The sequence below is a fragment of the Salvelinus fontinalis genome, chromosome 35 (genome assembly GCF_029448725.1).
Source record: "Salvelinus fontinalis isolate EN_2023a chromosome 35, ASM2944872v1, whole genome shotgun sequence".
In the NCBI taxonomy this organism is placed as follows: Eukaryota; Metazoa; Chordata; class Actinopteri; order Salmoniformes; family Salmonidae; genus Salvelinus; species Salvelinus fontinalis.
In genome coordinates this window covers 2,479,931-2,497,629 of record NC_074699.1, presented here as the reverse complement: position 1 = coordinate 2,497,629, position 17,699 = coordinate 2,479,931, and the positions used below count along the sequence as shown (strand labels likewise).

Here is a 17,699-nt window from a genome sequence, read left to right as displayed (position 1 = left end):
ATCGTTACCCATCGATCCACAAAAGCCCTTGCAGAGCAAGGGGAACAACTACTTCAAGGTCTCAGAGCGAGTGACGTCACCGATTGAAATGCTATTAGCGCGCACCCCGCTAACTAGCTAGCCATTTCACATTGGTTACACAGAGACAACTGATTCAATATGATCTAGGCAAAGCTGATCGTAGAACAGTACTCCTCTGTACGCATTTATGAAATGTCTTCAGCTAAGAATGCTGAACTGGAATCAGTCCCCCCTGTCAAAGTAATGTTATTAATTCTACTCAGAAATGCTAAAACAGATCCTAGTTCAACATCCCTACTTCAAGCCACCAAGTGAATGTTGAGTCTTGGGTGCTAAATGTCTTGAACAGTTGTCATATCAATTGTTATACTTGAGTAAAAGTAAAGAAGTTAATAGAAAATGACTCAAGTGAAGTCACTCAGTAAAATACTAAGTAAATGTCATTGCTAAAATATACTTAAGTATCAGTAGTAAAAGTATAAATGATTTGACCTTCCACATATTAAGCAAACCAGACAGCATGATTCTCTTTTTTATATAAAAAAAAATGTATTTAAGAAATAGCCATGGGAACACACTGACAATTTACAAATGAAGCATGTGTTTAGTCCGCTAGATCAGAGGCAGTAGGGATGACCAGGGATGTTCTCTTGATAAGTGTGTGAATTGGACCATTTTCCTGTCTGGCTTAGCATTCGAAATGCAACAAGTACTTTTGGGCAACAAGTACTTTTGGGTGCCAGGGAAACTGTATGGAGTAAAAAATACATTATTTTCTTCAGAAATGTAGTGAAGTAAAATTAAAAGTGCAGATAAACGGAATGTAGGGGAGTACTTTAAATACATTTTTGTTAAGTAATTTACACCAGTGGACTAACTGGTGCCCCCACACATTGACTCTGTACCGGTACCCCATGTATATAGCCTCGCTATTTTTATTTTACTGCTTCTCTTTAATTATTTGTTACTTAACACATATTTTTCTTAACTAAATTGTTGGTTACGGGGTTGTAAGTCGGCATTTCACTGTAAGGTCTACACATGTAGTATTCGGCGCATGTGACAAATACAATTTGATTTGTTACACATGTGAACCTGGTGTGACATTATTGAAACTGTGCTGACACCTAGTGGACAACAAGGGAAACTACCACACACACACACACTATAACCTTAAAACAAATGTGATGCTTTAAATACGTTGCTCTTTTTTATTAGACACTAATATATATGTCCAATAAACAGACGTTCAAAAGTCGGAATGTAAAGCACAAACGACTGGAAAGTTCTTCAAAAGAATCAAGCATCTTGAGGTTACCTGAAATGGGCCAAAGCATATATTTTAAATTCTCTAATTTATTTAATCTTTATTTAACTAGGCAAGTTGAACTCAACATAGACAAGTTACCTGCTATATTTGGGAAACAGGATGAATACAGAGAGAACCAATACAATGTATAATAACGACCCTGGGTTTATAGGCGCGGATATCGACTCTGCCGCACGAGCATGCTTTTGCGGCACAGTTGATAGCGCGCTGGACTTCGGGCTAGGAGGCCGAGGGTTCGAGACCTGCTCCCTGCCTGTTTCATTACACTATGTTTCTGTAGTACGAGTAGGCTGGTATATACAGGATCATCGGTAACAATTGTGTACATGCCACCTAGCTAATAAAATACTGGGGCTAGCGGTCATTAGTTACATTTCAACCATAACGATTCCTTAATTGAGGCGCAACAGAGTTTAATGCCTGAACACCATAAATAGTAACTAAACGAACCACAAAATGGTGGAGGCTACCAGAATGAAGACATTTTTCAGAATAAACGTGGCGAGTGAAAAACGTAATTACATAGCTCACTCCCTACCCGGTATCTCAGTCTACCGCTATACGACTTTGTATGCGTTGTTTGTTGGCAACCTTGATATTTATGAAGTTTTTGGAACGGATTCCTGTTGGAACGTTCCACAAATTATACCCACAACCGCTGTGGAATAATCATTGATGAATGAGACCCTTGGACCTTTACGTTGACCACCGTCAGAACCGATGCTTCTAGCCGGAACCATGACACGCTGCTTGTCGGTGAAGTTGTGGAACTTCCACGGCGCTGGTTGGGACCAGGTATCGGTGCTTGAGAGCGATGGGCACTGTCCCGCTTCACACGACCAGCCTTAGTGTTCATTTGTAGGTAGCCAGGGATCCATTCCTCAATTTTTTTTACTGAAAGTGTACCGTCAGAATTTTCCTGGAGTCCCACAACACGTCCTCAATTATCCAAGTCGTCAATGTGCTCCGCCATTTCGCGTACCTGTTTCTCAAGTGCCTTTATCTTAGTGTCCATTGATGTAGTTGAAGTTTCCACAGTAGTAATTCTTCCTTCCGCCTCATCCACACGCTTGACAACCCTCTGTAGTTCAGCTGAATGGCCTGCTATGGCTTCCAATACCGTTCCTATCTTAAAACTTCTTATGGCTGCAATCCCGGTAACGGGATCAATATGACAACAGCCAGTGAAAGTGCAGGGCGCCAAATTAAAAAAACAGAAATCTCATAATTAAAATTCCTCAGACATGTGTCTTATACCATTTTAAAGGTAATCTTGTTGTTAATCCCACCAAAGTGTCCGATTTTCAAATATGCTTTTCAGCGAAAGCACTACAAACGATTATGTTAGGTCGCACCAAACCACAATAAGCACAGCCATTTTTCCAGCCAAAGATAGGAGTCACAAAAAGCACAAATAGAGATAAAATTAATCACTAACCTTTGATCTTCATCAAATGATACTCATAGGACTTCATGTTACACAATACATGTATGTTTTGTTTGATAAAGTTCATATTTATATAAAAAAATCTGAGTATACATTGGCGCGTTACATTCACTAGTTCCAAAAACATCCAGTGATTTTTGCATAGCCACATCATTTCAGAGAGAAATACTCATCATAAATGTAGATAATAATACAAGTTATACACATGGAATTATAGATATACCTCTCCTTAATGCAACCGCTGTGTCAGATTTCCAAAAAACTTTACGTAAAAAGCAAACCATGCAATAATCTGAGACGGCGCTCAGAACATAGTCAAATTAGCCGCCATGTTGGAGTCAACAGAAACCAGAAATTACATGATAAATATTCCCTTTGATGATCTTCATCAGGTGGCACTCCCAGGAATCCCAGGTCCACAATAAATGCTTGATTTGTACGATAATGTCCGTTATTTATGTCCAATTAGCTACTTTGGTTAGCGCGTTTGGTAAACAATTCCAAAGTCACAAAGTGCGTTCACTAAAACCTGACGAAATGTCCAAAAGTTCGTAAAAGTCAGTAGAAACATGTCAAACGATGTATTGAATCAATCTTTAGAATGTTGTTCACATAAATCTTGAATAACGTTCCAACCGGAGAATTACATTGACTTCAGATGAGCGATGGAACGGAGCTCCCTACTATGTGAACGCGCATGGTCAAAGAATGGTCACCTCATGGCAGTGGTGACTCACTCCTGTCTCCTTCGGCCCCCCTTCACAGTAGAGTCATCAGACAAAGTTCTACAGACTGTTGACATCTAGTGGATGTCGTAGGAAGTGAAAACTCATCCATATCTCGCTATAATTTCAATGGGAGCTTGGTTGAAAATCTACCAGCCTCAGAGTTTCCACTTCCTGTTTGGATTTCTTCTCAGGTTTTTGCCTGCCATATGAGTTATGTTATACTCACAGACATAATTCAAACAGTTTTAGAAACTTCAGAGTGTTTTCTATCCAAATCTAATTATATGCATATTCTAGCTTTTAGTCCTGAGTAGCAGGCAGTTTACTCTGGGCACCTTTTTATCCAAGCTACTCAATACTTCCCCCCAGTCCCAAAGAAGTTAATAGCATCGACACAAGCCTCTGATCCATTTGATTTCTCCAGGTTTGACAGTGAGAAAGCAGGTGACAGGGAGGTACAGAGAACTATGCTTGAGCTCCTCAACCAGCTGAACGGGTTCCAGCCCAACATGCAAGTTAAGGTATTACTCAGTTCTTTAAAAAAAAATCTTAAACAGCTGTACTTGAGGTACCCAAGATACCTGGTACCGAAGGAGAAGTGTCTGTTTCACTATGCTATGAGAAAGGCCCTATATTGTTAGCCTGGCTGATGCGACTCACGTGACTCAGTGCAGGGAGAGCTGTGATGCACTGGTCTGGATAGGCTGTTGTAAATGCATTATTGATTGGTTCTCATTGCTGAATTTTTTTTGTGTGCAGTGTGAACTCCAAAAGAACTTAGACGCCTCAAAAGAGCCCCCAAATCAAACCGAACTGAGACCATCTCGAGAGGTGGTCTGACTTCAGTTTTCATTTTCAGGGAAATGTGAACACAAAGCACCATTTCCCCTGCCATAACCCCTCACATTGGTGCCACAAAAGAGAGATGATGACGTGTTCTATTTTTGGATATTGATTAGCGATTGTCATGGATGCACAGACATTACAAAATGTCTGGAGTTTTATACTGACATGATGTTCTGATTATTTGTTTGCAATATGTGATCTTTATTCTAAAGGTCTTCACAGGTCCAACAGATCCGCAATTCTAACAGACCTGAAACCCAGAGTGGGTCTGTGTTCTAAATTCTGACTTTTGTCTCGGGTCTTGGGTAAAAATTGATTTACCGACTGGACCTGTCCTTTGTTAATTTATTGTTTGTGTGATGAGAACTGCATGAGCTCTCTGAGGAGAGTAAAAGGAGCCTTGGACGAGGCTACTGTTGATTGCGAAGATGGAGTTATTTTTCATTGAAGTAAAATGAGAGGAGAAAGAGTATAGTGAAAAGAAGCTGACAAGGGGATTGTCCTCAGGGACAAGTTTTAATGTTGTTGTGGACAAAGATGAGAAGAACGTTGGCACGGCCAAATAGACAACTTTTCAAGTATGAAACAATTTTATACCTTTTAATTTATTTATTTTTGAATTTATTCTTAATTGTTTAGTCATTAATGATTATTATACGTTTGTTGTAAAAATAAATTGAATTAGCCTATTGCTGTCGTTTGGTAGGTAATCGCCTTTGTTGGTAATAGCTGCAATATAGGCCGAGCCTGTTAAACTTTTTTGAAGATTTCATTCTGTTGAGCCATTTTCATTAGCCAAATTAAATTCCAGCTGTAATGTATGCCGCAATATAATAGAATTACCGGTAGTCCTACTATGCTTTTCGCACTCAACCCATGAAAAGGATAAATCAGAGGGCAAGATGCAAAACGTAATGTAATGGCGCATTATAGTAACCTGTTTGTATTTTCCCTATAAACAATGACTTGACTTACTTTTATTACCACAATAAAGCTCAGCAACTTTTATGTGGTATGGTTATTAACCGTAGCTACCGCAGGCCTATGAAGGCAGTGCTCACTGGCACTCCAACTGACTCCCGACAGTTGAACTTGGTGAGAATGTTTTATGCCTACCAGAGTTAAGCATTATATTGTTCGGTTAAAACGAGTATCTTCATTTCATTTTGTGTGTGGGTGTTTGGAGGAGAAATGATCAGTAAAAGCACAGCCCCCTTCATTATCGACAACATCAACTTTTTCCAAACTGAGGTCAGGCGGACTTCGAGTTAGGTGTTAGCCAGACTACTATATTGTACGCTGACACCTTGACTTTCTGATCCTCTTCTGCCAGGTTATCGCTGCCACTAACAGGGTGGATATCCTAGATCCCCTACTGCTGCGTTCTGGACGTTTGGACCGTAAGATTGAGTTCCCAATGCCCAATGAGGAAGCACGAGCCCGGATAATGCAGATTCACTCACGCAAGATGAACGTCAGGTTCGGACCAATCCACTATGCTTCATCCTACATTAGCCAAATTGATATGCATGTTATGATTAAATGTACTGTCTAGCTCAAAGTTATACACTGGTTCCTCATGTACTTTTCAGAATCAGATTGGTTTTGTTCCCACAGCCCTGACGTCAACTACGAGGAGCTGGCCAGGTGCACTGATGACTTCAACGGCGCCCAGTGCAAAGTAGTGTGTGTGGAGGCGGTGAGTCATACCTCTCACACTAAACCAGCCCTATTAACTAAAGTACAGTTACGCTGTTTCCTTTCCCCTGGTGAAATAGTTATGTCACCTGTGTCAAGGTTTTGATTGGAAGACTTAATTTGCCCTTTTTTCTTAAAATATATCAATATATTTAGGAACAAGAACAAACAAGGATTTTACTTTCTTTCCTTCTTCCAGGGTATGATCGCCCTTCGCAGGGGGGCAACTGAGCTCAATCATGAGGACTACATGGAAGGCATCTTGGAAGTACAAGCTAAGAAGGCCAACCTGCAGTACTACGCCTAAGACTCTTCAGGGGAAGTGTGTTACTCTCCAATTATATCCAAAACATGAACCAATCTGTATTATTTGTGCAGCCATAATAGTCCACATTAGTGTACAACACTAATTGCCACTTCTCACTCTTTGGTGCTTCGGAAGTTGTTTGGTCTGAGGCTGGGACTGGAGACATGTTTTGGTACCAATGGTCCATGAAAGAATAAAAAAAGCTTTTTTCATTAAGCCATTTGGCTAGATGGAAATAATTAACAAGCTGTGGCAGACATTGCCACATATTTCAGATGTTACCATTTACAAATATTATGAAAGGGGCATTTTGCCACCATATTCGGGCTGTTACCTGCGCGTACTTTCGATGGGAATGTCAAAAGGACCATTTTGTCCGACAGTCGACTTCAGTTGTACCTTTGACAGAAACAGCCGATGTACTTCTGTGAAACTAGTCACCTATTGTCATTCTATTCAGTTTGTGTTGCAAATGTTCAGGGTGTAACTTGTCTGAAACTCGTTTTGAATCAATGTTTCAGGGGACTAGCTACACACTGGAGAATGAGATCAAAAGCTTAAAACCCAATGCTGTAAGAGAGAGCAAGAAGTCCAAAAAAGCATCTTTATTTGGATCAGTCAAAATGAGTTAATAGAAGCACCTGACTGCTTCGACAAGGCCATAGACATGTCAACTCATTCTCCATAGCTCAGTGTGGCCCCACGTTACCTTAACGCATCCATTTCTTATCGCATGATTACATACATCAATACAAGGTCCCAATTCCCAATAACTTTTGAATGAAACATTACATGCAGATTAGCTAAAACATCCATCTTATATTCAGAGCACAGGGAGGGCCTCCATGCCAGCCAGATATACAGGGTATTCCGAAAGTTTGTATATTGGCAATAATTGACATACGATTTAGTCTCCCATCACAGAAAGAGGTGAACTGGGAACTATTGCAATCTTGTTTATTCCTGGATTTAGGTGAAACAGCTCCATTTAATTATCCTGCAGTACAGTTTTACAAATTTCTATATATTAAAATAAAGCTCTTCACATTTCCAATCAAAGCAGCACATTGCAATTTTATCTTTACTTGATGACAGACTCGGACAGATTGTTTAAAAAAAAAAAAAAAAATCGTAAACAAGTGCATACAAAGGATTAGATGCCAGCGATCCACCCCCTTTCAGGCAATGTCAATTTATATTATTACAATTAGATTCTATGCAGATAGTTCAAGACTTAAAAAAATCTCTTCTGGTCGATTGCATACGTCTTCCCCACAGGCAGCTTCCGGAAAAATAAACTGTTGCCTCTGCTCATGTTTCCCTATGAATAGAGAGAATACAAAGACAACAGGAACAGCTTAATGGCACTCATTTTTAACACGTTAACCAACGTGAATAACTAAGGATCTTATGGTTGCAAGCCATGTCTGTTGCAGCAACCTACCTCTAGGCTCAGGTGCCTCCAGCAGTCCACCCAGGTTGGATATATTGAAGCATAGGGAGGGAGGCCGCCAGCCAGACTGTAAAAGACAGGAGTGCTTACGTGGACACCCAGCCTCAGACATAAACCACTCACTACAGGGAAACTTTAAAAAAAGGTCCATTTAAATCGCTATCAAATCATTTCTGGGTAACCGGCACCTTACTGTGATTGTTTTTAATTGAAATGGTCTCAAGCAAGAATTTTCCTAAGACTGTTGGAGTGAGGGACCTATTTGGACGAGCCTTATATGCGAGGGAAACGTAACCTGAAAACTAGCCGTCATTGGCAGAGGTTTGAAACTATGGATAGGCGATACGGCCTAAATCATACCTCTTTCTTTTTAGTTATGGCTGTTTCACAATTTATCAGCCCCCCCAAAATAAAGGTTATCCAAATAAGCTTTGTTGTACAATTAAAAAAAGGTCAAATACACTACATTTCAAACAGTCAGCAATAATTAACAAATTCAGGGCTTGTGAAATTATACATAGTCTAAATAAGCATTCCACTAATCATTTTATTGGTTCAACCTGCTTTTTTGGAATACTGTTTGAACAGCATCCTAGTCTATACACTTTGTTCAGATGTTGGAAATCAAGTGACCAACCTTAAGCTTATTGCACATTTAGAAAACAGATTAGACAGTCTTTGGCTAAAGTGCTGCAATGCCGCACGACAAACTGATCATAAATTTTACAGGATCAATATTCCCATTTTAGTTGTCTGCTCTGCGTGCAATTTGAGGAGTGGAGACAAAGGGTATCGTTAGAAAGGCTAATTTCTCTATTACAGTAAAATAATGTTTCGGTGTTCATATGACCGATTCTGTTTAACCAAACCTCAAATGCAAATAGAGAGTTGAATCCACTTGTCAGAGAGGAAGAAGTCATCTCATCTATGTTGTTGTGAGTGGCAGGGGAGGGGTTTGGTGTGTGTAAACAGAGAGGAAGATGCAAAGCGTGAGGTTTCACTCTCGCCAAAATCTGTCCAAAATAAGCCCAATGCGTTTCCATGGGTTTTATTTTGGACCTTAGCCTGCCTTCGGGGCAGTCACGAGCATCTCATTATATACGCATCTTTGGTGTAAATGGGAAGGTGTACACAGCACAGAAGGATCGAACGAAACCAGAACAAGGGGACAAATGCTCCTAAAAACAAACAAATAAACTTGGATTCTTCTGATACAGGTATTTGGAATATTACCCAAAAACAAATTCATTTGATATATCGCCCAGACCTATTTGAAACGCTTTGTGTTATTGGTCTATGAACTTACACCAACTGGTGATGTTGGTGTAAAAAACATCCAAACGCAGCTACTTACCCGCAGTTGTTGACAGCCATGAGGTTTGACACCAAAACAAAGGGGTATGTGAGCATACTGGCGAAGAACTGGAACACAAGAGGGAGATACTAAAACAGTCCAACAAATTGACAACATCAGCAACCAAGGCAATACATTAACATTTTAGTCATTTAGCAGCTCTTATAAAGAGCTTCTTTATTTAAATGTTGTACTGGTCCCCCGTGGGAATTGAACCCACAACCCTGGTGTTGCAAGCGCCATGCTCTACCAACTGAGCCACACTGGACCCCAATAAAAATCCCATCAACTGTTTATTACCTGTATGGTATTAATAGGTTGCCTGTGTTATGGTCTTACATTGACAAATTATAGATTTAAAAACAAATGTTTTACACTTACCCCAGTCACAGCCTGAGAGCAATTCTTTATTTCTCCTGTGTGACTCATCTGTGAGGAAAGGATGAAAAATAAAATAATCACTTACCCATACATTCTACACTGACAATGTACTTCTGTACAGGATTGTAAAAAAAGTGAGGTCCACATCTACTTTAAAGGCCCAGTGCAGTCAAAAATGTGATATTCCTATGTTTAAAAAAAAAATATATATATAGAATACCACACTATGAGGTTGGAATAATACTGTGAAAATTATAATGCCCTTTTAAGTGTAAGAGCAGTCTGAAAAGGCCGCCTGAATGTTCAGCCTGTTTTGGTGGGTTTTGGCCTGCCTGTGAAAACAATCACAGTAAGGTACTTCATTGTTACCCAGAAATTATTTGACACGGAAATAAAGACAGCGGCATTGGACCTTTAAATAAGTGTCAAAATCCCCAAATCCATATGACTTACTGAGTCGTCAATGGCGTATGTGTTGACGAGGTGGGCAAGCATGTTGCAGATCCACAGAGACAGTACGTCACCCAGCAGACGAGGAATAAGGCCCCTGCATGAGAGCACAGCTATTAGTCAGAGGTTAAGACGACAGGGAAAAATAGGTCATGGTACAGACATCCAGAGAAAACGGCCTCTAGACAACAATTGATTTGCAAGATTCAGGAGCAAGCATAACCCTACTTTTAAAAACAACTTCAAAAAGGATTGACTGAATTTACTGAGGTCAAATGTATTTTAGTAATTTAGCAGGTCAAGACTAAAGGTTGCCCTTGATGAAACATTGGTCATGTAGCCAAAGGAAGATCATACTTACGCAAAGAATCCCAGAACTCCTTCATCCTTGTAGACAGTGACGATGGAATCAAACACTCCACTGCAAGAAAACAAGAAACATTTGTAATTTTCAGTATTACATGGATATAAATCGTATAAACACATATTGAACTTAGGTTAAGAAAAACTCACCTGTACTTGGTTTCTCTACCGATAAACTGGACCATGCATCTCAAGGTGATCACTTTGGAACAAACAGAAAATAAACCATTCAGAACCCAGTATCCATGCAGTAATCATTATCCTATGAGAACATTTGCGGCAAAGGGTGACATGACAAAAGTTGCTCGACACAAACGGTACAATTACCATGGAAGGGGTGCGTGACGATCGTGGCACAGGAGCGGGCTATCATCTCTTTGGTTGTCTGGTAAAAGAAAAACAGAAAGAATGGAGATGCAGAATTTGGGAGAAAACATGAATCCAGTTTGGACAGCTTAAGCTGGGGATAATTCCCCTTACACTAAGAACCCTCTCCTCTAAAGATATTAACTTACTTGCGCACGGTGAAAAAACACATCTAAGCGACAATTTACAGAATAAGGTCTGTTCAAGCCACATCTAACAGAACTGTGAAACAAATCTGAATATTTTGATTGATCTTGGTTGTGTCAAAAGCATTAACATGCTAAAAAAAAGACATCTGTCAAACCATCTGCTTTACTGGACAAATTAATTCATACCTCATTCACAACATGCTGTAAGGATCCCTCTTCAGCTTTCTGACTGGTTCCAGAGACCTAAAAAAGATTGAAAACTGACCATCATATCCACAGCCTGCATTTAAAAGATGAGATTTAATAAAATAAGAGAAAATTATACAATTAATCCATAACCAGGCCAAAACATTTACCTCATATTTGCCTGCATCCTGGCATCTCTGTTAAAGACAGCAGTGATTAGTTCAACAGAGATCCATTTCCATAGTGGTGTGTCGACACATTGCCATTTATGAATTTAGAAACAAATAGCATTTATCACACTCACCATCCTAAGACAGTGAAAGGCCAATGCAGTTCAAGTCAGTCAATTCCCAAGCCAGCATATAGCTTATTCTCTGACGAGCATGACTTTCAATACAGAATGTGATCACATTTCCCATTCATTTATGTTTGAGGCTAGACTACTGCTGAGGTCTGAAAACATCAGATAACATTTATTTAGGAAGCTACATTAAGCCAGCTTGTTAGTTAGACCCACCTGCAAGACTCTGCTGTGTACAAGGGTGCCGATGGTCCCTGCACAGAGCCTGGGGGCTAGGCCATTAAAGAGACCTGCCTTGCCATCAATCTTTATGATGTGCTTTGCTAAAAGACAGAAATTAGAGGATCAAAAGGACACAGAAAATATTTTCATTAGTCAGACTGTATGGTAACTGTATGGCCAGTTATTTCCGGTAGGCTACTAGTTGGAGTTTAACATCAAGATAAGTCTAGTTTTAAATCCATCACTATTAATGCTGCGCAGGTTGACTCATAACCCCGCGGTATATCCGCTGGGCGGGCTGGTTTAGTATCATGAAATATTGTGTGAATGAAGGCCAGGTTGAATAAAGAGAAAATACCTTAAAAAAAAAAAAAAACTATGTATCTATAGGCAAAATAGATTTTTTTCTTTCATTATTTTATGCCCTCTGGCATTAGTGCCTATGCATATAAGCTTTAGGGCCTAACTGTACACCAACCAAATATCCTACACGCCAACCGTCAAACGCTTTTGCGAACGGGCAGAAAGAGTTAACATCGATCCACGGAGGCAAAAAGGACAATGTTGGAGTTTAATTCAATAAGAGAAAAGCTGCGAAATGGAGAGTTGAAAAATATTTGGAAAGATTTGGTGAAGTGGTAAAAGAGGATGATGGCAGTGTGTTGTGTGTGATGATTGTGAGGTGCTATAAAAATGTGGCTGTCAAGACAGGGACTCAAATAGACCTATGGCACATCAAGGGAACTGTAGCCTACTGTTCAGATGGGTTAAAATGGAAGCTGAAATCTGGACTCTGACTGTAGGTTTATAACCTCTCACAGAGCCTTAATATGAACTCCTGCAGAATTAAGCATTTCTTGCAGTAAAATTATTTACCAAGTGTAGGACACATTTTGACTCGGGAACAGGATTGGAGAAATATGGTTTATTTCTTTCAGCATCTTGAGAGCATGCAAATCCACATTTAGATGCCATCTGTAGAGATGTTATCTTTATCAGCATCATAAAAGCTGATTGTATTTCAACCACATAAAATATGCATCCAAGCCTAATTGAAATCTTTCACAGCCTTCCATTTCCTTACAACCGGTGAAACTAATGTCATTTGGAAAGTTAGCCAAATCTTTCCTTGTTATTTATTGCATTTTCTTCCCAGTCCCTAAATGTCTTTGCTCCACAAAAGAAGCAGGGTTGACAGAAAACTTTACTGATGTCAACAAGATTGCATTCATTCTAACGATTTATGACATTCTGGTAAGCAAGGGCTTATTTAGTCTTCTAGGCCAACATAATGACAGAAGATAAGCTGCATGTATCAAATTTAGACAAGTTGACTAACGAATAGCCTACCAAAAAAGGTCGGAAATATAAGCACCAACATAACTTAAAAATTTGGCAAAATAAACCGTGCACCCTGTCAACAAAAATGGTTTGCCGTCTGACTAGTCTACAGCACATTTTATATATTATGCTTGATCCGAAAATGTGTTCGGAGGCTCCGTATGGAGGGTGTGACAATTGCGGAGCCTCCGGAGGCACGCAGAGGCCTAACTGAGCGCCGTAGTCCGTACTGAAATGTCGTGCGCCTCCCACATTTTTTAACAACAAAGAGCTCCGTATTGATTGATATGATTGGTTGACAGTAGGTGGGAGGTCCTGTATAAACAGAAACTCACTTCCTTGACAACAGCTCTGCACTGCTCCAGTACACTACATGATCAAAATTATATGGACACCTGCTCATCGAACATCTCGTTCCAAAATCATGGGCATCAATATAGAGTTGGTCTCCCATTTTCTGCTATAATAGCCTCCACTCTTCTGGGAAGGCTTTCCACTAGATGTTGGAATATTGCTGCAGGGACTTGCTTCCATTCAGCCACAAGAGCATTAGTGAGGTTGGGTACTGATGTGGGGCGATTAGGCCTGGCTCGCAGTCGGCATTCCCAATTCATCCCAAAGGTGTTTGATGAGATTGTGGTCAGGGCTCTGTGCACTCCAGACAAGTCCTTCCACACCGATCTCGACAAACCATTTCTGTATGTACCTCGCTTTGTGCTTAGGGGCATTGTCATGCGGAAACAGGAAAGGGCCTTCCCCAAACTGTTGCCACAAAGTTGGAAGAATGGAATCATCTAAAATGTAATTGTATGCTGTAGCGTTAAGATTTCCCTTCATCGGAACTAAGGGGTCTAGTCCAAACGATGAAAAGCAGCCCCAGACCATCATTCATCCTCTAACAAACTTTACAGTTTGCACTAGGCATTGGGGCAGGCGGCTTTATCCTGGCATCCGCCAAACCCAGATTCGTCCGTCGGACTGCCAGATGGTGAAGCGTGATTCATCACTCCAGAGAACGCATTTCCACTGCTCCAGAGTCCAATGGCGGCAAGCTTTACACTACTCCAGCAGACACTTGGCATTGCGCATGGTGATCTTAGGCTTGCGTGGCCAAGGCAAGGGCTCCATTTCATGAAGCCTTTACACAGCCTGGAAGTGTGTTTTGGGTCATTGTCCTGTTGAAAAACAAATGATAGTCCCACTAAGCGCAAACCAGATGGGATGGCGTATCGCTGCAGAATGCTGTGGTAGCCATGCTGGTTAAGTGTGCCTTGAATTCTAAATAAATCACTGACAGTGGCACCAGCAAAGCACCCCCACACCACCTCTTCCATGCTTCACGGGGAGGAACCACACATGTGGAGATCATCCGTTCACCTACTCTGCGTCTCACAAAGACATGGCGGTTGAACCAACAATCTAAAATTTGGACTCAAAGGACAGATTTCCACCGGTCTAATGTCCATTGCTCTTGTTTCTTGGCCCAAGCAAGTCTCTTCTTATTATTGGTGTCCTTTAGTAGTGGTTTCTTTGTAGCAATTCGACCATGAAGGTCTGATTCATGCAGTCTCCTCTGAACTGTTGATGTTGTGATGTGTCTGTTACTTGAACTCTGTGAAGCATTTATTTGGGCTGCAATTTCTGAGGCTGGTAAATAATGGACTTATCCTTTGCAGCAGAGGTAACTCTGGGGTTTCCATTCCTGTGGCGGTCCTCATGAGAGCTAGATTAATCATAGTGCTTGATGGTTTTTGCGACTGCACTTGAAGAAACTTACAAAGTTCTTGAAACTTTCCAGATTGACTGACCTTAATGTCTTAAAGTAATGATGGACTGTCATTTCTCTTTGCTTATTTGAGTTGTTCTTGCCCTATTTGGTAAAAGACCAAGTCCATATTAGGGCATCTTCTGTATACCACCCCTACCTTGTCACTACACAACTGATTGGCTCAAACGCATTAAGGAGGAAAGAAATTCCACAAATTAACTTTTAACAAGGCACACCTGTTAATTGAAATTCATTCCAGGTGACTACCTAATTTAGCTGGTTGAGAGAATGCCAAGAGTATGCAAAGCTACAGTATCATCAAGGTTACTTTGAAACACTTTTTTGCTTACTACATGACTCCATATGTGTTATTTCATAGTTTTGATGTCTTCACTATTATTCTACAATGTATAAAATAGTAAAATTTAAAAAAAACCTTGAATGAGTAGGTGTCCAAACATTTGACTGGTACTGTACATCTGCATGTTTTTTTTGTGCAACAGTATCTTCTAAATCAAAGAGGAATACGCAAAACAATATGTTAGTTAAATTAAGTAGTTAAGAGAAAACATTCAAATGTAGCCAAAGATTATAGGGTCCCCTAGGAAACACTTGTCAACACTTTGCTTCCTGCCCTATCACAATAACTCCTCCCTGGCATTTTAATTTGTCATCATATCAAACACTATTTAAAGAGCCCACTATTATATTCTAACTATAGAATTTGAATAATCATTCCATTTCCATGATTCCAACAGTTCACCCAACTGTTTTGCTCTAAATCACAAGTCAAAACGCAATTGCAACATTTGGTCAAAATTAAGGCCTAGATTGTTTGCACAAATCATGCAGCCCTATGTGGCAGTGTGGAAATGATCTGAAATGAGTGCAGTAAATGCAGAAATTGATGAAAATGCTGAAATTTATTTTTGGTTGAAGTTGAGTTGAACAGTATAAAACAATCAGAATAGAGAAAGACCCATTGAAATCAATTAGAATGTATAGTTAGCTAACGCACTTGTGTACTGCGCTGTAATGTACAATCAACCTTATTTTAGTGCCCAAAAAACGTAATACTTCCAGGTCATTTTCTCCACTTTCCAGCAAAATCAATGACGAGACCTTCCCGTCTCTGCATGACTGAAGGCAATACTAGGCGTAGTTTATACGGGACTATCTTTCATATTTCACAAGCGCTTTTCGAGTTGTCTATGCGCGGGTCAATACCAGAATAATACCAAGGTGGCCTGTAGAGTTACGACCCACTTACAAATAACTTGTGCAACCAGCCCGATGCTAATAGAAAAAACAGCTAATCATTTTGGAAGTGTGTAGACTGGAATTCAGGTCTCACCATAGGCAAACAGCCCTGGCAGCTGGTACACTTGTCTACCAAACAGGTTTCTTCCTAGGGACGGAGGGAGAGGTTCATGTCCAACCTGAAAAAGGAGTACATGTGCAATTGCCATTTATTAGGCTATCTGGGTAATTATATAATACATTGCAGTGAACGTCACTATATGAGGCCAAGTGTCAGTCAGTTATATAGTTAGAATTAGTACAATTTGCTAGGCTAGCTAGCTAGATTAACAATATGCTACATTTGTTTTACTTTCTTCGCAGACATTTGACACAGTACAATTATCATACATCTTATCTGACAACAGCACACATAGTAATGCATTATGATCCAGCGAACTAAGTTACCCGGTCGTGTTTTAACCTTACTCATTTGCTAGCCCGCGATACTCGAGTGAGTGGGCCAAAGGGCATCCATCCTGTCATGAACGTTTTGAATGAGAGCTAGTTACGTTAGCTGGCTAACGTTAGCCAGTCGTTATTCTCAAGGTATTGATAATGTCACACAAATTAACATGATAGCTGGCGAAATAGGGTCATGTCTAGTTGGGATACTGTGTCAAATTTAGGTACAAATTAGTATTTTTTGTGCATTTTAGCTAACCCTTTCCCTAAACTTAACCTAATTCTCCCAACCTGTTACAGTACATGTCATTGTTTATCATAACCTGCTACTTAAAGTCAAATTTGACAAAAGCTGCATCCCTACTAGATAAAACCGCTAAATATAAATAATTGTAAAACAATGTAATTGTTTATCTGCGACAAAACCGACAAAATGTCGAAACCACTTCCTTAGTTAGCTAATAAGCTAACGTAGTTTAGCTCCTAACCTTTGCGTGGCGTCAACCCCCTAGCTACTAATTCTAGCTAGCTATAAAAACATAAGGTTTGAAACGATAAGTAAACTGCGGTTTAGGTAATATATTGTCATGAGATCAGCTTGAATTGATCAGCCGTGGAGTATGGAAAGTAACGTTAGTTCTAGTTAGCTAGCTAGTCGTTATGGCTGTTGTTGCAGCTAACGTTAGCTACAGTAGCCTGTCAGTTACAGAAGCGGCCTCGACGTAAAGCTAGCAGGATCAAACATTCTGGTTTGTTAAATCTCAATATATATATCTTACCTGAACTAGAACTTTGATGTACATGAGGGGGTGGGAAAGGACCGTTAATCCAGACCCCAGAAGTACTTGGCCACACGTGTCCGCCATTATGGAGCAAACTAATAGGATTCTTCTCCTCCCACCAGCCGGGAAGAGAGGAAGGAAGGAAAGGAAGCTTCAGTAGGTTAGTAACTCAGCTCACATGACACAGAAGGGACCGCACAGGCCGCAGATTCTTCAGATGACTTTGGCGAAGACTTCATAGGATCGTACTGTGCTGGAATATAGACGTTTTAAATAATTTGTTTTCATCCTCTCTGAAAGATGAGTGGCTATATCAATTTAGCGCATACACATACAATTTTAGTAGGCCTAGACATCTGAAGGAATAGTGTTAGGGTCTTACAATCTTGAGGTGAAAAGAAGACCATGAAGATAAAAGTTTAAAAAACCATCACACCACCGCTCTGCAGTATCCAAGCCGACCTTTGATCAGACCAGAGTTGACCCATCAACCAGACCAGCG

The 17,699-nt window shown here is 40.2% G+C and overlaps 2 protein-coding genes across 2 annotated transcripts; one reads left to right on the top strand and one right to left on the bottom strand.

Annotated features, from left to right (window-relative positions):
- Positions 1–2,089: 2,089 nt before the first annotated feature.
- On the top strand, positions 2,090–6,956 carry LOC129834105 (26S proteasome regulatory subunit 6A-A-like). Its single transcript, XM_055898862.1, has 5 exons — positions 2,090–2,169; positions 3,951–4,047; positions 5,706–5,851; positions 5,990–6,071; positions 6,270–6,956. Exons 1-5 carry the CDS (start codon positions 2,090–2,092, stop codon positions 6,375–6,377), a joined length of 513 nt encoding a protein of 170 aa, XP_055754837.1. The 3' UTR covers positions 6,378–6,956.
- An 11-nt stretch (positions 6,957–6,967) lies between these two features.
- On the bottom strand, positions 6,968–17,374 carry LOC129834211 (mitochondrial carrier homolog 2-like). The gene is made up of 13 exons (XM_055898956.1): positions 17,195–17,374; positions 16,066–16,150; positions 11,597–11,703; positions 11,250–11,276; positions 11,080–11,136; positions 10,706–10,763; positions 10,529–10,580; positions 10,377–10,436; positions 10,019–10,112; positions 9,566–9,613; positions 9,185–9,252; positions 7,822–7,897; positions 6,968–7,698 (listed from the first exon to the last, which is right to left on the bottom strand). Exons 1-13 carry the CDS (start codon positions 17,279–17,281, stop codon positions 7,612–7,614), a joined length of 906 nt encoding a protein of 301 aa, XP_055754931.1. The 5' UTR covers positions 17,282–17,374; the 3' UTR covers positions 6,968–7,611.
- Positions 17,375–17,699: the final 325 nt, after the last annotated feature.